General features: G+C 50.6%; 6 protein-coding genes across 6 annotated transcripts; 5 read left to right on the top strand and 1 right to left on the bottom strand.

Moving 5' to 3' along the window:
• Positions 1 to 1,782: 1,782 nt before the first annotated feature.
• On the top strand, positions 1,783 to 3,463 carry A1O9_05188 (uncharacterized protein; the record flags this gene model as incomplete). The annotated part of the gene is made up of 3 exons (XM_013404407.1): positions 1,783 to 1,834; positions 1,894 to 2,317; positions 2,434 to 3,463. 3 exons carry the CDS (start codon positions 1,783 to 1,785, stop codon positions 3,461 to 3,463), a joined length of 1,506 nt encoding a protein of 501 aa, XP_013259861.1.
• Positions 3,464 to 5,517: 2,054 nt separating this feature from the next.
• Positions 5,518 to 7,086, top strand: A1O9_05189 (uncharacterized protein; the record flags this gene model as incomplete). Its single annotated transcript, XM_013404408.1, has 1 exon — positions 5,518 to 7,086. The coding sequence occupies one exon, from the start codon at positions 5,518 to 5,520 to the stop codon at positions 7,084 to 7,086; it is 1,569 nt and encodes a 522-aa protein (XP_013259862.1).
• A 5,336-nt stretch (positions 7,087 to 12,422) lies between these two features.
• Positions 12,423 to 12,731, top strand: A1O9_05190 (uncharacterized protein; the record flags this gene model as incomplete). Its single annotated transcript, XM_013404409.1, has 1 exon — positions 12,423 to 12,731. One exon carries the CDS (start codon positions 12,423 to 12,425, stop codon positions 12,729 to 12,731), a length of 309 nt encoding a protein of 102 aa, XP_013259863.1.
• Positions 12,732 to 12,758: 27 nt separating this feature from the next.
• On the top strand, positions 12,759 to 16,290 carry A1O9_05191 (uncharacterized protein; the record flags this gene model as incomplete). The annotated part of the gene is made up of 2 exons (XM_013404410.1): positions 12,759 to 13,560; positions 13,622 to 16,290. 2 exons carry the CDS (start codon positions 12,759 to 12,761, stop codon positions 16,288 to 16,290), a joined length of 3,471 nt encoding a protein of 1,156 aa, XP_013259864.1.
• An 861-nt stretch (positions 16,291 to 17,151) lies between these two features.
• On the top strand, positions 17,152 to 18,127 carry A1O9_05192 (uncharacterized protein; the record flags this gene model as incomplete). The annotated part of the gene is made up of 2 exons (XM_013404411.1): positions 17,152 to 17,369; positions 17,662 to 18,127. The coding sequence occupies 2 exons, from the start codon at positions 17,152 to 17,154 to the stop codon at positions 18,125 to 18,127; spliced, it is 684 nt and encodes a 227-aa protein (XP_013259865.1).
• Positions 18,128 to 19,841: 1,714 nt separating this feature from the next.
• On the bottom strand, positions 19,842 to 20,235 carry A1O9_05193 (uncharacterized protein; the record flags this gene model as incomplete). Its single annotated transcript, XM_013404412.1, has 2 exons — positions 19,842 to 19,996; positions 20,109 to 20,235. Coding segments are annotated over 2 exons (282 nt in total), but the record flags the coding sequence as incomplete, so codon positions are not given.
• Between the last annotated feature and the right edge of the window lie 16 nt (positions 20,236 to 20,251).

The following is a 20,251-nucleotide window of genomic DNA, read 5'->3' on the forward strand; positions in this document are numbered from 1 at the left end:
GGGGGGGGTTCTGGCACATCAATTGTATATATTGGGGTTCGAAGCCGGAAGAACAAATAGAAGAGCCATATCCATGACCATGACGACGGGCCGCTTCGGTTGCTCGATTACCGCGTTTGAGCGCTTGGAATCGATGGTTGCCACTGAGAATTGGTGGCTATATCCTTTGGCCTGGCACAGTTCACAGTTCGCACCGCCTGCCAATTCGTGAATGTATGTAGTCAATTTATGAGAATGGCTCCCTCCTTACCCGCCCGTGTCCTTTGTTCCCTCCATGAGGTGAGAATTGCCTGAGTACGTTGGTAGGCTCAACCCCGTCCCACGGCACATTCACTTACTATGCGTGCCTCCTATAGGTCTCCGACCGAGTCTATCGTTTTCCAGTTCACGCCTAGGCTAGGTACGCTCGACCGACACAATCTACCCACGGTTTCAAATTCCCCATGATCCCACACATGCATCTTCAATCCGCCAATCCTCATTGTGCCGAGTCATATCGCTTGGGCATCGCCCATGGGAATAAGATCTCAGGCCCCCTCTAGCCCGACTGCCAGCGATCCTTAACGATGACAATCACTTGACTGGGGGTTCACAGCCCTTTTCCCACCAAATTGGCCCCAGGATTGGGGATGAATAAAGCCCTGATGGCCTTTGTGCCCGAAACATGCTAATACAAACGGAGCTGGACACGATTTTCGTCTGTCCTATGGGCGCAGAAGGATAGAATGTCTAGTTCCACCATTGCCAGCACCGTAAGGCGTATTTGAAATCTTGGCTGTTGGGGGCTCAATTTTTCCGCCCTTCAGCCCGCATTCGTATCGTAATTGTCCTAATCGCTCTATCGTTCGGGAACGGAGCTCTTCAGCTCTATCAAGCACTGACTTGACTCACTCAACGCTACATCCCCTCACCAACTTCATATTTCCGCTGTGCGACGAATTTCATATCCAGACATCCTCCATGCTTGTTGGCCTTACCCGATCCCTCCGAAATTCGAGGCAAGAAGCCATTCCCACCGGGCACAGGCGTCAGGCTATTCTGGTCGAGTGACATTTAAGACTTGCCCCTTTCACCCAGCGCGTGCCCCTCCTCGGCCTCCGAATCGGTTCACGTGTAGGAACACCATAGCTTTTTAGTCACAATAGCCCGCTAAAGGAATCGGGATCGCGATCGAATTTGAAGATGGGTTCCTTTGGCGAAGTCACCGAATTCGGCCATGGCTTCAAATCCCATTTTCTGTTTGACCTCAAATACACGAATCTAAATCACGGTACGTAAAGTCTTTTGTCCAGTTTGTACATGAGGCCTTGCCAGATACTGCGCCAAGAACTGCACCATGCCCTGATCCCCAAGATCGCTGGGCTTTTCGACATTGATGCTTTTGTTTCGATGCATCTAGGGACATGGAATAATTGGCCGATTCGAAAGCCCGACCATTGTACAAGAATGGGTCAGCCTTGGGCGTCTTCATCGCATCGAGCCAGACCCTTATTCTGCAGAGTATCCGAGGGTTCTATTTGAACCCCTACGAGATATCAGACTGTGGCCTCGCCTTGGCTACCGGAGCCCCTCCGCGCCGTGGCAATGCTGTTTACCCTTGTGTTGAGTGGGAGTTGAGAATGAATCTAACCACATGCCCATCTAGGATCATTTGGTACCTACTCGCTACCAGTACGCAATGCATTACGAGGCTATCAGAAGCTTGCCGAAGCTGCGCCTGATAAGTTCCTCCGATACCAATACGTCGACCTTCTGGATAAAGCAAGGGAACGGATTTCGATCATGCTAAACGTCCCAGTGGACGAATGCGTGTTCGTGTCTAACGCCACCTCCGGTAAGACATCGAGTTTGGTCGAGATGCAGCTCTTCCTTGGATCGATCTAATACATTCAGGTGTCAACACGGTTCTCCGCAATCTCCAATACAATGAAAAGGACTGCATCATCTACTTCGACACGATCTACGGCGCGTGCGAGAAAACCCTGCAGTCAATCGTGGAGACGAATCCACAACTCCAACTACGAAAGGTCGGACACGGCCAGGACTTTGCATATTCACTGCCATGCACCCATTCCGAAATCCTCAATGCCCTCTCTCAGACCATTTCCCGAGTCTTGTACGACGGATTGACACCCAAGGTTTGCCTGTTTGAGACCATCGTCTCGTTGCCTGGTGTCCGGTTTCCCTTTGAGAGAATCACCAGAATGTGCAAAGAATATGGGATCCTCAGTCTGATCGATGGCGCCCATGGCGTGGGTCAAATTCCATTGAACCTCAAAACACTGGACCCCGATTTCTTTGTTAGTAACTGTCACAAGTAAGTCGCCATTTGCTCGAGATGCCCAAGCATGCGCAATATGATTGGCCCGTCGGACCGCTTCGAGTGTATGTGTATGTGTGTGTGTGTGTACTGTACTGACGGCAATCCTTTAGATGGTTGTATACTCCGCGAGGCTGTGCGGTGTTCCATGTTCCAAAGAGGAATCAACACCTAATCCGGACGACATATCCCACCTCACACGGTTACGTGCCTCTGGATAGTGACACCGTCATCAGGAATCCACTCCCAGCGACGGACAAGACCCCTTTTGTGAATTTGTTTCAATTCGTTGCGACGGCTGACAACGCCCCTTACTACTGTGTGCCAGCCGCAATGAATTTCCGCCAGAACCTCTGCGGCGGTGAGGAAGCTATATACACCTATATCCGAGATATCGCGCAACGAGGAGCCGATTTGCTTGCCATGTTACTGGGGACCGAAGTCATGGATGACTTGGATGCAGGCTTCGGACTTAAGACGATGGGAAGCTACGAAGCCAGCGACCGCCGAGAAGGCGGAAGACATGGCTGGACCGGCGGTCTGAGAGACTGTGCCATGGCCAACGTCCTCCTGCCAGTGACCATTGTGGGCGCGAGTACGCGTGGAAGTATCAGTATGGGGCCGGGTGGATCAGGAAGCGCTGGTGGTCTCTCGCCCGCCTTCCGACAAAGCTCGTACGGATTCCCCAGTGCTGCAGCAAGTGCACGTATACCGTCGGGGGGCTCCGGCTCTCTCCTTGATCCGACACCACGTTCCACATCACCACTCAATTCACCCAGTCTGAGTTCGGCAGGGCCACTCATTATCCAACATGCGGATGTGCCAGTGCACGTCGACTGGATGCAAAAGACGCTGGTGGACGAGTTTCATACCTTTGTTGCAATCTACCCCTACGACGGTAAACTCTGGACCCGGATTTCCGGCCAGATTTACCTAGAGCTCCGGGACTTTGAGTGGTTAGGAGGAGTGCTAAAGGGACTTCTCGAACGAGTCCGCGCAGGCGAGAGTTTGCGGGGAAAGGCTCCACAGCCAGGGGACGTCGACCTGGAGAATCTCAGACTAACTCCGACACCGTCGCGGCAAGGGACAGGAATATCGGTGAGGAGGTTCGACATCACTCAAGGGGGTTGGGTTGACACGTAAAAACAGGCGTGAAAGACGTTATGTGATTGCATGGTGGAATGGTGGAATGGTGGAATGGCGTAGCAAAACACGCGATTTGCTCGACCAGCACGCCACCACTCCCTTGCCCGGATCTCGACGAATGAGAATATGCGTTGCATGACGGATCTGGAGATTATTCGAGGAGGACAGGAGGGATGCAGGTTGTTTGGTTTGGCAGATGCTTTCTCAATCGGGGCATTTCCAGGAACCAGGAGGAATTTGCAGGTTGAATGCGGCAGGGCCGCGGAGAACAGCACAGGACGTGCATCGTTAGGCTGCCAGTGATGTTGTACATGTGTGTCACGGAATGCGTGGAGTGGAAGGGTCAAGCCACGGGTGGATGGTGCCCAGGGGTGCCATGATCACATCGTCGAGGCGACCTGTGAGTCTGACTAAAGTATACTGAGAGTTGTGGCAGAGGCGGGGCACATGACCTCGCATAGGTACGGAGCACCGATTTATTAGGTGGTGAAAAACTGCAAAACTGCAAAACTGAAACCGCGTGAAAATTTTCTCGATGCACGTGAGATGGAAGAGAGCGATCAGAGGGAAGCAACGACACGCGCCAAGGTTTCTGGGGTAATCATTTCCGTCGCGCTTTGGTGGGTATCTGGCGGTAACTGCGCTCCTCGTACGTAATCTGAACCTCACTTTGACATCACGTTTCTCACTTCTGCATCCGGCCCTGACACCGCTTGCGCACCACCTGGGCAGGCAACGATCGCTGGCCCTGATTCCCAAAGGCCCAACGATGAATGGCATGCCGTGCTGCTGGCTCGTGCTTGATGCAACTTGCCCGGCTCGTCCAGCCAGCCCGTTCCAAGGAGGTTCCCAGGTTCCAAGGAGCGCAGCTCTACTCACGCCAGCTGACGAGAATTCCATCCTAGCAAGCCTTTCCTGCGAAGCTTTGGCCTCCGGGCTATGGCTCTGGTCTTTCCCTCCATCTCGTCCTTCGCCTCTTTTTTTCGCCTGCGCAAACCGAGCCAGGTGACTCCGGAGGTACAAGCCGCCGTACGGCTGCAAAAAGGGCCAGAAAGGCAAATGTCAGATTTATGGCTCCCTTCCGGCAGTCTAGCCGCCTGCCGCTCCTGATGCATACTACGGTCAGTGAAAATCTGGGGTGCCGTGATTCATAGCCTGCCGTTAACTGCTTAGTCGACAAGGCTTGCAGTCGCCACTCGATGGCAAAACACGTTACTAACTAATGTGCTGCCGCATGCCGGCCCTGGAAAACAATGACACAACTTTCACCCTTTCCGACCGTTCAATGTGTTTCTATTACCCCCATAAAACCTTTACCATTCAAGCCTCCCTGCAATTTTTCCCTGCCTTGTGGATTCATTGTCCTCTTTGTATCTAACCTACCGACTGTCACCCAACACCCCTACTACCCACCAGCACACTCATAAGACCCGCCCTCAGCGACAATGCCACACATCAAACAACCCATACCACCAGGCCGTAGTGACTACGCATCTTCTTCACTACCAGACAAAGCGCCCTCACTCAACAACATCTCTCTCGACAAAGAAAAGCCTAACGATATCCTTCACCTACCCTACCACCACCTTCTACTGCCACCTGAAGATATGAACTCGAGCAGGAAGTTCTCCTACGCCTCAGTCAAGGAAGAGTCTGGTAAGCCATGAATGATCCTGAGGACCCAGGCACGCCACCCATACTGACATTAACTCCCTCTAGGTGAAGGTCTCCCCCAGTCATTTGAATCATCCCTGTCGAGCCACGACCTTGAGGAGGTCGAATGGATTGCCTGGCCATGCAGTCAGTGGTGCAAGACCAAGGGCCTGTGCTCGTTCCACTTTGGAGGAACACATGAAGACCATGTCCGAACCCGCCTCGAAGGCTATGCTCGAACCAATCCCAAGAAGTTGGAGAAGATCCTCGACGAGTTGGACAAGAGGAGAGCAGCTCAGAAGCTCTTCAACTTACCCTTCGCCAAAGAGATCACTCGCTTCCATCCACGAGCCGCCAGTTTCAGTCTAGACATTTGGAGGGAGAGGGTTAGGGAGTCCATGGGCCTGCGAGATGTCGGAGACACAGCCAACGATACCGCGATCTTGGACGATTCGGACGACGCCATCTCGCTCTTCTCAGACCCTTCTCAACCCGTGTCATACCTCGAAAGCATGCCCGAGGAAATCCTGGAGCTGATCTTCTCCTACGTAACAGTCGATCATACTGCCGACCCGTACGCCCGTCCACATGTCGACCTGGCATCGTGCTCCCTTACCTCGTCCAAGCTCCATTCCGCAGCATTACGAGTCATGTATCGACATGTCTCCATCCCACAATCAAGGGCCTTCGCCAAATTCATGCGCAGCCTTAGCAGCGACAAGACTCTCGGCGAGATGGTGCAGTGGCTGGACTTCTCTCATTACTCCAACATGGGCTTTGGCAGTGCCAGGACGACCCGGAACCAGACTCCCTACTTAACACCAACTACCCTCAAGGCATGTCTAGATCTTCTGCCAAAGCTACAAGCCTTCCTTGTTCATGAACATATCGACGATGAGCTCGACACCGAAATCATTTCCAAGCTCTTTAGCATGCCACTCATGACGGCTTTGGACTTTTGTGCCTGCTCCTCCCGGCCTTTTGCCGAAGCGTTTACGAGGGTGTGTACCAATATGGGTGAGGATCTTTTGACCAATCTCAAGGGTCTGTCTCTCCACGAATGCACTACTTTGCAAGAGCCCGTCTTTGAAGCTTTACTCCCAAGACTGGACAGTCTCACTCACCTTGACGTTGCCCACACTCTTATCAACAGCTCCGCTTTGTCTTCTATTCCGGAGACTGCTAGAATCACTCATCTCAACCTCGAGAGATGCACACACCTACGTGGGTCAGAGGTTGTCAAGTTCCTCACTACTCATCCTGCAGTCAAGGACAGCATCGTCTACCTGAACCTTGCTTCAGATGCCTCTCGTCACCGCCTCCTGGCTGAGAATGATGTGACGACCCTTCTGGCCAATCTCCCGCCTACCCTACGATCGCTGAACCTAGGCGGAGCCAGAGTCAACGCTGGCCACATCCCAGCCCTGTGCCAGTTGACTACCCATGTTGAGGAGCTCGGCCTTCGTGGTGCAAACCTGAGTCTCGGTGCAGACATCAAGCGCCTCTTCAAGGCAGAAGAAGATGACGACACAGATTCCGACGCAAGCTCAGTCTCGAGCGACGAGGACTCCGATCTCGAATCCAATCTTCCATCCACCTGCAGTCTGCGCTACATCGATCTGACCGACATCAAATCCGTCACTCAGATGTCGCTATCATACTCCCCATCCTCTCTCATCGGTCTTGACACTCGTCCACTCGAGGTCATCGAGCTGGGTTCCGACGTTCTCCAGGAGATCAAGCGCCGTAATGCCCAAGTCAAGAAACCAGACTGGGTCGTAAAGGAGCTAGGTCGCAGAGGTTGGTACGTTCGCCAACCTGTCGATAGTGCCATCGAATCACCCGTCGTCGACGACGGCTCCAGACCCTGGAAGATGGGCGCTCGATGGTGGGGCATGAGGAAGATCCCTCTCGTTGAGCAGGATGTCGGCGGCATGTACGGATACTTCATGTTCAAGCGATCCTAAGGATCCTTCACTTCTTCACAAACATTAATCCCGAAGCTAGTCTTCGCATAGACCAGCATCCAAGCTCGGGAAGATTCTCACATCTTTCGAATCAGCGATGGCGTTTTGGAATGCATTGCACTGCATTCAATCAAAGCAGCGCTCAACATCAGCAGCGTTTATTCAGCGTATTTAATACAGTCTCCCGCATGGATTTTTGCATTGGAAGAAGGTTCGGGAACGAGCATCATTGCAACGAGTTTCCTTGTCTGTTTAGCTTCCCCTTCTCGTTAAGCATTGGCTAGCGGAAACTGGGAAACGATGGGAGGAAACGCATATTAACGTCGAATCATGAGAAACCTGCATCAGTATCAGCATTAGCATTGTCCCACTTTTAGCGAGAGTATTCTTGTTTGGCGCTTGGGGCGAGTCAAACAAAAGCATAGTATGTAATTGTACGAATAGTTTGGATTGGATTTGGTTGGAATAGGCTCGGCCTCTATGATGACCGGATTGATTTAATTACTCATTTCAGTGGCTTTCTCCTTTCCTTGATAATTCAATTTGAAGCAGATGGCGTCGTGTGTTGCAAAGTAATTCTACAAAGGTAATTCTCGTCCGGAGAACCTGTCGCTCGTCTGCCTGTTCTGATGAGCCGCTCGCCGCTTTGCTCGCCCTCGGCTCCCTGAGCGCGCCGGGAGTCGGCTTGGGCACTTTAGCCCTCTTTCTCTCTCTCTTTGTTTCTAACATGAAAGAAGGGTGGGTTCCTCGTGCGTAATGAAATAATGGATATACTCGCTGCTGAGCGTGGCTTGGCGAGATGTTCGTCACGTGCACTCGAAGGGCGTCGCCCGGTTCGTAACAATACGCGAAAGGGGAGACCACGTTTACGTGACCTCCTTCAATAATATTTCACCTTTAATGCAGGAACGGCAGCTAAAGCATAAGCACATCTATCTCTAGTTAAATATGTAAACTATATAAATTCAACCAAGACTAAACATCGTCATCGGTTCGAAATGACGTATCTGCTCCTCGACGGCGCTGCCATCCATCCTAGCATAGACATAGCATGCTCCTACAACACGGAAATAATGGTCTTTGGCCCTGATTATACATAGAAGGGGGACCCCCAAAAACTACACACACAAGGTCGTTCTCTTTTGCACCTGATGGGCAAAGGCCCATAAATCCTTCACTGGTGATGAAGCACCTTCGTCCTGTGGATATCATTGCTACTGCACCCCCATACCTGAAGGTATTTCCAGTTATAGCACGAAGAACCAGACGACCATGCTCTTGAGAGGACAAATGTTTGAGCTTATGTCCAGTTTCCGTGATGTAATATTTGCAGCAATGTCTTCGTCGTGGTTAGGATCGGCAGCCGCTGATTCGCCTTTGAGTGTCTCATCTGCGGCCATTGTTAAGCTGAATGCTGGTAAGGGTAAGGCATGGTCGCCAGTCGGACAAGAAGTAAGGAAGTTCAAGCATGGATTCTAAATCTGGCAGAGTCTTGATCTATTAGCCATCATGTCAGAAGTCATCACTGGACCAAGGACAGCGAAGGTGTCTATGCGCAGTCCGCCGAGAGCAAGAGGATGTGAGTCGGATGGGATTCCGATTGTCTCAGTATCTATGCTTTGGCCAGCAGCCTGGAACGGAGGGTACGCGCGGGCAAGGATTGAGCACGTTCGAGGCTCACCGTACCGTGGAGTCTTCGAGTCCAGGACGAGAAGTTGTTACTCTTAGCCCAGGCTTGTTCGGTAGCGGAATAGTCGATATCGCCCAGCACCGCGAGCTCTTGCATGGATTGGACTAGAAATCGTCCTGCTTGATGATATACCTGAGATATTGATAGATTATAGTCCGGTGCTAGACTGGAGCTGGCTTCTTAGGTCAACTCAAGAACAGCAAACACCCTGTCTCGAGGATCTGTCGCCTGAAAATCTCGGGTGTCGTAAAGTGTGGGGAATAAGCCAGAGTCATTGGAGCCCAGCCTTTCGATAGACATGACATTCGGAACCTTATCTAGTGCTCTCCGATCCGAGCGGCCATCCAGTGACTAGTAATCAATCTCGTGCGTCGCAAGCAGGACAAGATCCCAGGAGATCATCTCATAACCACATTTGAAAATGGCATCTTGAGAGAAGGCAACTTCCTGAATAATCTAAACGCAAATAAGGCATGGTAGAGAAAGAATCGTGCAACGGAGTCCCACTTTGAAGATGAAAATGGTGGGCGTTCAGATGCCAGCGGTGTAAATAGGCCGCTTTCGTAATCTGTCAATATCCCATCGGGTCGTTACAGAGATTGATTCGATTTGACATTTGATCCACTAGAAGAGATATGATTTCGACTGCTTCTGCTGCAAAGTTATCATCATGGCCAAGCCAAACCTAGGTCCGATTAGCGTTTTGGTAGATTTGTTTCATCATGCCCACTTGGTGGCTTCGCTCCGCGACACAACTCTGATTAATACAAATCAGTATAATGTGGTCGAAAGGACGAGCCAAGTCAAGTAGATGGGTCGGAAATCTTTGGCTCTACAGGTATCTTGATCGGTACAGAAATAAATGCTGCAGAAACTTGAGGTTGAAACCTGGGTGTTGCGAGAGGGTTTGTTTGCGCGCGTCTAGCGCTTCGCTTGGCAGCTAAGAAAGCCTCCGAGGAAGCCGCCCTGTTCATGCAGTTCCTCCCCTCTCAGGGGGCAAGTCCATTCGAGATTCGGCAACGCCGTTGGGGCTCCGATTATTTCAACATTGGAGACGAACGTGGTGCTGAGGGAATCTCTAAATGGCTAGGCGTTACGTGGGACGAACTTGTTCAGAGCAACCGGGAGCAAAAGACAAAGCCCTTCCAACGACAGAAGTAGAGTTTACCACCTTCGAGATTTCCTGAACCGCAAAATATGCGAGGAGAAACTGACCACCGCCAATGCCAGTTCGGTTAATAAGGTTAAGCACTCGCTGTTGTGACAGAGCCCATAAGGAAGCAGCCGTGAGCTACACCCATGCTTTCTTGATCCTTCCCCAAGCTGCCCCTAAATTAGCTTCTCAGCTGCCTGGGCATACGCATCAAGTTGGCTCTGTACGCTGGCACCGTCCCAGGTGATACGCTATCTGATTACTAGGGAGACCTTAAAATGGTCGAGTTTTGGGCTACCCCACGTCCAAGGTTGCCAGAATTCATGCTAGGATGGCTTGTTACAAGGAGCCTAGTTTTTGAACCCTAAGGTCTCTAGACTGGCCCCTCTTAGACGACCATATAAAGTTACTATATTCAATGAGGAGGTATATCCACACGCAAGGCGTGAGCATTTAATAGGACTTAGGGACTGAAGATGGGAATGGATGCACCACGACATGCGCATGGTTTATGAGGGCATTGTTTGATTGGGCTATCTAAGGATAAAGGAGTGGCTAAATACACTCAGCTACAATCGGGGAGACAATGGTCTGTCTGTCCTATATTAGGCAGATATAGGCCATCATGCAGAGACGCCTAAAGGCCAAGGTTGGATGTTATGCATGCACAACAGATGGAAATTGGAAAGCTACCGATTTAGTTTCATGCAGGTCTTCTGACTTGTGAGACCGAATACTGCTTGTTCAAAGAATGTATATAGCGGTGATTTGTGCCTGAGACTCACATTATTACGTCGTGCTCCTTATCATATACCATTTTATCCTCCTCATCCTTCTGACAATCTCTAAGCACCGTGGGTTCGTGGATCTGTGTTTCTGGACTTGCCCTCTCCACCATTTCACAAGTTGCTTCGATCGATTTCCTTTTTCCAGCGAACATTTAAGGTAAGGGTCTCCTCAGTTCTCTCGGTCTCCCACCATTGAGCTCCCATTCTCCACAGACTCCTGGTCGATAGAAAAGCGTCCACCAACGCCCTCTCCACTTCGGTGTTGTAGCGTGATATACTATCCATGCTCCCAGGTTTCTACATCTTGGAGTTAATTCCGTGCATTTGTAAGCCTCGAAATCACCGGAGGGGTTTGTGAGTCGCGTTGGGGAACCTACCTACGAGTACCTAGGTAAGGGGGGACGTCGGTCGTTCCTCGTGCTAACTTTTATGAACTGCCAAGGAAGATGATACAGGCCCGCGCCAAGTTAGGTCAGGAGGAAGTCTTGTCACTGAGGCCCCATACGAATTGTACGGAGAAGGAGAAGTGTGACTTCTTGTCCTTCGCTTAAGTGTCGAACCGTTATCAATAGGATTGATTGGTGCTCGGGTTTACAGTAAAGTTAACCCCTCACAAAACAGAGGTGCAAACCTCAAAAGTCCGAGGTATTTCATTACGGTTCGATAGGAATATGAACAGAATGAACTCGACGAGTGAGATTCCAAGTCAAAGTTGATGTTGGCAGAGTTTCGGAGGCAGCGACTCTGGGCAGCGACCTGCTAAAGGCCCTAACACTCAGCGCCGAATCTTTCCTTCCACACTTGAGCAACGGGCCAGTTGAGCCTGAGCCATCCTAAGCTTGGCTTGGCAGCCTCTTGAGCAGGGCAAGTGTTGATTTAACGGAGGATGTACTGCCTATCAAAGGGTCTCGGGAGACCGTCTGACATAGGCCAAGACCTACAGAGGAGGGCGGCGCTGGCCGCGATTTACCTTCTGCCGGCGTGCAGAGCCTCAATTTGAACTTTGAACGGGGCACTTTGGTAATCTCGAGCGCCAACCCGTTGGACATTGTCCATCGCCAGGTGCATTTTCAATCGTAATTATCCATTCCTGCCCCAATCATTGGAGAACACGCCAAAGCGGCGTCATTTCGGAGTGAAGGTCTTCTCCCTGTATGACGCTTCCTTGGTTTCTGAGATGTGGTCAAGAGAGGCTCGCGAAAAGACGCCCCGTGGCTTTCTCCAACCTCTCACTTGCGGAGTTTCGACCATATGTCAGACGGTGATTCGCGAGTTGGGCGTGATTGTCAGCTATTTGTCTGCGTTTCGCCATGCTGCAGACCAGACAAGAGTGTGTCATGTGATTCGTCCGAATCCATGCTGTTGAAGCAGGCTGTAGACTGGTGACTGAGCCGACGGCCTTGTAATTGGGGCCCCATGGCGCCGTTGACTGGCTGCACAGGCAACCACTCCCCTCATGCATGGCGCTAGTGAGGCCTGGGACCTCTGCTGCCGAAGTACTCGTATTAGAGCAAAGCAGCCGGCAACGATCGAGCAGAGCACTGATAATCGCCCCGTTTCGTTGCTCTTATCGAGGCATGTTAGCATGTTCTGTACTTTGCCCGTCATCTCCTTGAGACTCGACAACCATCCAAGCGGTCGTCACCTACCAGCGGTGTGTACATCCGGCTCCCCACACTAATTGCTACGCTCGACCATCGAGGCCATGTCAAACGCAGCCGACATTGATGCTCCAGCGGTTATCGCCGCAATTCGTCATCCACCGGGCCAGTCTCGCATTGAAACGAGACAAGCGGTGTCCACGGGCCCGATTGCCCCTCCAGAACCCATCGAGTACCACATCGCCGTGATTTGTGCCTTGGAGGAGGAGGCCGAAGCGGTCAGAGCTGCCTTTGATCATCGGTGGGATCTCCAGGCTGAGGGTGACAACATTGTAAAACATCATGGGGACAAAAATCAATACAATACGGGAGTAATAGTCAAACACAACGTCGTCCTCGCGACCCCCGATTGATACGGCAAGGGAAATGCGACGAGGGTCATGGCGCACCTCAGGTCCACCTTTCCGGGCATCCGGGTTTGCCTGGTTGTTGGTGTCTGTGGTGGAGTGCCTAGCCCGAAAAATAGAGAACCAATATACCTGGGCGATGTCATCGTCAGCACTAAAATCATCGAGTATGATATCGGAAAGCAGTACCCATACGCCTTCAAACCAAATCAGATCTTCGAGCAGGATCCCCACACGGAGCTCTCCACATATTTGAAGATGATAAAAGGGGAAACGAATCTCGAGAAGGTGAAATCCGACATGAACAGATACCTCGCAGAGAGAAAGCGAGGGAAGCTCGCTGATCCAGGTTCCGCCAGCGACAAGCTTTTTCCGTGGAATTACCTACACAAGCATCGTAACAGAGAATGCGAACCCTGCAAAACCTATTCCGATGCTAGTGGCGAACCGTGCGCAGAATCCGAGAAATTGACCTGTGACGAACTCGGATGCACCGGTGCATCGACTCGAGAGCTACAGGTACCGCGGGCCCCTCGCATACACTTCGGTCATGTGGCATCGGGAGATAAGGTTTTGAAATCTGGAGCTCATCGCGAGCAATATGCTGATGAATCCCAAGTCATTGCATTCAAGATGGAGGGTGCGGGTGTGGCTAAAGATATGGACTGCCTGGTGATCAAAGGGGTCTGCGACTATGCCGACAGCCACAAGCACAAAGGTTGGCAGCCTTACGCCGCAAACGTTGCGGCGGCCTGCATGAAGGCACTCCTTGTCCAATATCGACGATCAAAATCGGCGGTGGAGCGGCCGGTGACCCTACCGGTGACCGGTTCTGGTGAGCGCACGTCTTAGCTCCTCTCTCACCACCACTGCATTCCCTGACACTCCTATCTCAGAATCTTCCGATCTCTCCAGCACGTCATTCACGTCTCGTTCAACCAGGAAACACCCGAAGAAACATCAATATCGAGAAGCTCTTGTAAAAGCATTAGAATTTGACCACATCGAAGACCGCTATGACAACATTAAACATCCGCACTATGCAACTTGCCAATGGTTGTTCACCAACAATATTTACCAGGCTTGGTTGGACCAGGATCGAATATCGTACCACCACGGTGTCATGTGGCTGAAAGGCAAACCAGGTACTGGAAAATCAACCCTAGTTAAGTTCGCCCAATCTAAAGCTAGGGAGACGACAAATGAAGACATCCACATATCGTTTTTTTTCAATGCTCGAGGTTCGCCGCTTGAAAAGAATACTATGGGGATGTACCGGTCGCTCCTGTTCCAACTCTTCACAATGGTTCCATCAACCCAAGAGGTCTTCGACAATATTCCCAATGTTGACCTCCCACGTTCACCGCACTGGTCCTGGACCATGCCACAGCTGGAAAATGTCTTCAAGCATGTAATTCGAGAGCTCGGAGCACGCCCCCTATGGATATTCGTGGATGCACTAGACGAATGCGATGAAGATCAGATTAGGGACATGGTCGGCTTCTTCGATCTGCTCGTAAGGGAGGCTGTGAGTCTCAATATCATCGTACGAATTTTCTTCGCAAGCCGTCACTACCCAAAGATAACAATAACCCACATGGTCGAATTGATACTTGAAGACGAAGATGAGCATACTTGTGATATCGAGCGTTATATCGAAAAAGAGTTGAGAACTGCATACCACACGTGCAGCGACGCGGTTGAAAACATACGAAAAGAAGTCAAGCGCCGTGCCGCTGGGGTTTTTCTCTGGGTTTTTCTAGTTGTCAAAATTCTAAATAAGGCATATGATTCTGGACGTGTGACAGGCTTAGAAAAGAAACTCCAGGAGATACCTGACGATCTTGGCAAGCTCTTTAAAGGGATCCTCACACGTGATAATCAGAACATGGAATCCATGCGGCTTTGTATCCAATGGATCCTTTTGGCAACCAGGCCTTTGAGCCGAGAAGAGCTGTATTTCGCGATTATTTCCGGCACAGAACCAGGGGCAATATCTCCTTGGACCGTCGATGAGCGTCCTGCGGAAGTCATGGACGCATTCATCTTGAGTTGTTCCAAAGGTCTTGCGGAATTAACAACGTCAGATCGCCCAACCGTGCAGTTCATTCACGAGACGGTACGAGATTTCCTCCTCAAGGGGGAAGGAATGGTCTTTGTGCAGGGACTGTCATCTCAGTCTTTCCTAGGCTTTGGACATAACTCTTTGAAGCAATGCTGTGCCAATTACATTTCGTTTGTTCAAGAGGTTGTCTTGGCAGACACAAACTCCATGCAGGAAAGACTGCCCTTTGCTCGATACGCGCTATGGGGGGTACTCTTTCATGCGAATGCCGCGGAAGTCAACGGTGTTGACCAAGCATCTTTTCTCCGGGACTTTCCTATTCAACGCTGGATACAACTAACACACATGATCCCATCGGGGAATGGGCGATATGTTGGCCCAGAGGTCCACTGGATTCCAGAACCGTCATTTGCGCTTGACTCAAGCTTGCTATACGTCCTTGCTGAGCAAAACTTTGGGTCGCTCATCCAAACAGTGCTGCGTACCAATCCTCAGATTGATATCGAAGGTGGCCAAATTTGCAGACCTCTATTTACGGCGCTTGAACATTACTGTTATGATGCCCTCAATGGTCTTCTGACTTCTGATCATTCTCATGAATTGGTTAGCGCTGCCGTGCTTTCCGTAGACCCTCCTAAACTAAGCGAACTGGTTGACCTAACCTCCACATACAAATGGTGCTACGAGCTCGCAGGTTCTCCTTCATCGGCGCTACAATTTTTCTCTCAATGGGGCACGGAGTCAAATGTTTGGGTTTTGCTTCGCTCCGGTAGATTTGACCAGGATGCTGCCATTTCGACACAACTGCCTTGTAGTCCACTATCGTTCGCCGTCGGACGTGGGTATGACGTACTTGCCGAATCCCTCCTCGGCATACGAGACGTGAATCCCGATTCTGAAGACGAATTTGGGCTAACACCACTATCTAAAGCTGCAAGGAATGGTCGATTCAAGATCGCAACGCTTCTACTACAACACACAAGAGGGGTTAATGTTAACTCACGAAGTCATCATGGAAGATCCCCTTTGTCCTATGCGGCAGAAAAAGGCCATGAAGCAATATTCAATGTGCTTCTGGCCCACCCCGATGTGGACGTCAATCTCCGGGACAATAAAGGACGAACACCGTTGTTCCACGCAGCAGCGTGTGGACGTGAGGCCATTTTAAGCCTTCTCAAGGAGAAACCCCTTGTGGATTTCATATCGCGGGACAACAACAACCACACCGCACTGTCGTACGCCGTTCTGAACGGCCATGAGGAAGTTGTGAAACAGCTCCTTGAATCCAGAAAAGTTGATGTTAACTCCAAGGATAGCCTACATGGCCGAACTGCCCTGATGTTCGCATTCGAATACGGATACCAGTCCATTGCGGAGCTTCTGCTGGATGTACCGGGGATCGACATCAGCATTCGTGATAATCGTGGTCGGACTCTGCTTGACTATGCGCAGCGGTCTGGACACGAGGGTATGGCAAGTTTATTGCCCAGCATCCACTAGTTTATCTTATTCTACAGCTGGAGTAAATAATCTCATTTGCGCGTTTGTTCGAGCACAGAAAGTGCTTATAATGACTTTGCTAGCCTTGTGCTGTAGGTCTAGAATTATGTTATCACATCTCTATATCTGGTGGATCACATCTCTAAATGCCACCTGCCAATGGCCAATTGCATGCGCCTTGTGAGCGTGGAACGTATTTTGTTCCGCTAAGACTTAGGCACTCAACCCTGCTGAACACCCCAGGCTCAATCCCTGGTTGGTGTGGCCAGATAACGCCTCTTGTACTTCAAGGTGAGTAATGGATGTTCGTCTCTACCTAGATCTCGTCCAAGAAATACTCTTCACCCAAGTGTAATATCTTTGCCAATCTACGAAGACATTGATGGAATTATTATTAAGGTGTTTTAATATCTAAGCCTTAACGAGACTCTGTGGACAGCGCCGCCGGGAGAGTAGTCTAGGTAGTCCGACTTTCAACCCTAAAATAGTAGGAGTCGACTAGTATCCATACCTTTAGCGCGTTACGTTTTAGGTGAGTTAAGCACGCGCTAGAATCATTAGCGCCAACACAAATCCCATACTTACGCTAGAGCCAATGAGCATTGCACAGCCCGGACCCCAGAAGTCTTAGTGCAGCCTCGCCATGCAGCCAGTACTACCTTCACATATGTGGAGAGTGAGTGGTTAAGGTGGATGATACGATCAGATTTCTTTTCTATAAAAGCATAAGGAGAGAATCCAGTGGAAAAAGGAATCTAAGCATTAGCAATTCTACTTGCATTATACGGTCGATGAGCTCAGTTTGAGACTCTTAACATTGCACCACTCTCCCTATCCTGTCCTCATATAGCCCACACACATATGATGTGCTCTATTACACCGTTCAAAATTAGTATCTCTGAGGAGAGGCTTCAGCGCCTACACCAAAAGCTTGCGTTGACACCTTTCCCAGACGAAATTTCAGACCTGGATTCCGATGAACTGTGGTCCCGAGGAGCGCCTCTGGCCGACATCAAGCGACTGATTGCCTATTGGCAGGACGGATTCGACTGGCGGAAAATTGAAGGGAGGCTGAATAAGTTCCCATAGTACACTACCGATATCGGGATAGATGGTTTCGGTAGCTACCAAGTCCATTTCGTCCATCAGCAAAGCAATGTTGCAGGAGCTATGCCTTTGCTCTTCCTGCATGGTTGGCCCGGTAGCTTCATCGAAGTGACGAAGATTCCGCCCATGCTAGTCAGTGGCGGAGACTCAATTCCTTCCTTCCACGTTGTAGCGCCTAGCTTGATTGACTTTGGGTTATCTTCCGCCAGTAAAAAAGTGAGCGTTAACCCCTTTCGAGCGATGTGTCTAGTCAACTCATGTCAGGATAGAAAGCGTTCCACATCGAGCAACATGCGGAAGGATATCACAAGTTAATGTTGGCGTTGGGATATGGGCAATATGGTGGATATTTATGCCCTCTCTGGATGGGCTCGACGTTGCTGACCATCGTGTAGTTGTCCAAGCAGGCGATCTGGGCTGTCTGGTGGCCCGAAGTATCGCTTCAAAGCATGGACCGAATCACTGCAAAGACTACCATACCAACTCGGCCGTGCCATCCGAGCCGACCGCAGAGTGCCACCCAGAAGCCTACGCCAAAACCCAAGCCACCCCTTTAAGCGATGTTGAAAAAGCAGGACTCGGGCAGACAGCAAACTTCTTCAAAGATGGGAACAGCTACTATCAACAGCTTTCTACGAGACCCCAGACCATCGGCTACAGTCTGACAGATAGCCCTGTCGGGCTGCTGGCTTGGCTCTATGAGAAGCTGCACGACTGGACCGACAACTAGGACTGGACGGACGAAGAGATCCTGGCCTGGGTGAGCAAACACTACCTCTCAACAGCGGGCCCGACCTCCCCAGGCGATGCCTACTACGCTATTGAGCACAGTAGCCCAGGTGCATTTGTGGACTCACAGAAATATGTGGATGTGCCCATGGGTATCGCACGGTTCGCCAAAGACTTGATTTTGCTGCCTAAGCTCTGGAACCTGATGTTGGGTCCTGTCGTTTTTGAGAGCGAATACACAAAGGGTGGGCATTTCGCAGCTTGGGAGTGCCCTGAAAACATTGTCAGCGATCTGAGGATAATGTTTGGGAAGGGCGGCCCCGTGGGTGGTAGCGTGGACGGGAAGGATGGATTCTAACGATATTCACATGATTACTGATATTTAGCTGTAGTCATTAGAATTATGAGCTCTAAGAGATGTCTTGAAATGATTGCGATTACTGCTTCATTCAAGGATAACACTCCATTCACGAAGACTTGGGAAATGTTGAATCGTGTTATGATCCGAACCGCTAACGGTGCCTCACCAAGTCGCTTCCTTGATAAGTCAGGTGTGTAGGACATCCATTCAAGTAACAACGAAGTGAACTAAGATATGCCAACTAAGATATGCCTGAGTTAGCCTAAATGACGAGACTTGGACTGCGGCTGTACTCCTCACCATCGCTCGGATTCCGCCACGATCCTTCGAAATCCTTTGGTGAACTAGGCAGACCCAGTGTGTGAAGGTCTCACCCGTGTAACGTGTTTTCCTCAAGGTGTCTTCTCGATGTATATGTCGAAAGGGAGTGATGGTCGTTCGATACTGGGGATGTCCAAGCTGTTCTCTTGGGAAGTAAAGCAGCACTTCCTCGCGTGGCACTGTATGCTCCGTCGATCTTTGCACTGCTGCTTATTAAGGACAGTTTTGAATTTGAAAAGTAGGGACGATCGCATGGAACACTCGGTCGTTCATTTACAATTTATGGTATGGATAGATTGAGCGGACGATGAAGGCCCGCTAGAATGCCGTCGCTGGCTTACGGAGTGTCGCTGTTCCTCCCTCCTAATAACACAATTCGTAGAAAATCTCTTTAGTCCGCTCTTTACCATCTAGGAAGTATTTAGACAGGGGCACCTAATGGGGATAATGCCACTTGGTCGCTTGGTTGCTTTGTTCTTCGCGTGGGACAAGCCCTGCTGCTGTATCCGCCGTTGTTCTTAAGAGGACAGCTTTAGTTTCACGCAGGGCCATAAATCGGATCACTCGAGGGCGGATTGTGGTGCATTCTTGTTTGTGCCTCCAAAAGCCTGTCTTGTGGTCCATCGGATCTTCTCTAGAGATGCCTACCCAAGTCGAGAGGGTGAAGATGAAGAGCATGCCAATGCACTCGTTCGGAATAGATTCAAGCCGATTACGTACGAATTTGAGACAAAGTTCCATCCATTCCATTGCTGGTCGAGAAACCCGATAGGGCAAGGTTGGTTCCTCTGATGTCCGAATCCCTTTTGATATGGCAACATCGAAGGGGTCGTCGTCGGACGGCGCTGGGAGGGCTCACACCACTGCTTAGATTGCTGTGGCAGGTTTCAAAATCATCCGATACTGCCAGATCGCTTCTTTGGTCCTGAAATCTTAGGGTATAGCCGGGCAAGATGGTAGTTGATTGTGGACTTGGGTTTTGGAGGGGCTTTCTATTGGATGCAGAAACCGAGATTAGCAAAGTCTGGCGCTGCGAGTCATAGAGAGGGAGCTCAAGAGCAAGGTAAATTCGAGGGATGTGAATCCCTTCAGATGGAAGGAGAGGACATACGGGTGCGTCCATACAGTCACGCAGGGCCTTTTCCAGGCCTTGACATCCACCCGCTGCGCCAGCTGCGGCCCAGCAGTCTGTGAAGTAGAAAACACTCCGTTAGCAAATGTGATTCCTCAGGCGTCGAACATGGATAAATGCGTTCCCTTCCTACACATCCACAGGGATTGACGATGCAGTGTCACATACTCAACATGGCGGTCATTGGGCCCAGGCAAGGGTTTGGCTGTTGTTGATCGGGATGTTTAATCCTAAGATGTGAAACTGACTGTAGTCGAATCGGCTTGACTGCGGTCGAGGCGCCTTTAGGAGGCATTTTGAGCGAAGGGAGG

The sequence above is a fragment of the Exophiala aquamarina genome (assembly GCF_000709125.1).
Source record: "Exophiala aquamarina CBS 119918 chromosome Unknown aczIA-supercont1.4, whole genome shotgun sequence".
In the NCBI taxonomy this organism is placed as follows: domain Eukaryota; kingdom Fungi; phylum Ascomycota; class Eurotiomycetes; order Chaetothyriales; family Herpotrichiellaceae; genus Exophiala; species Exophiala aquamarina.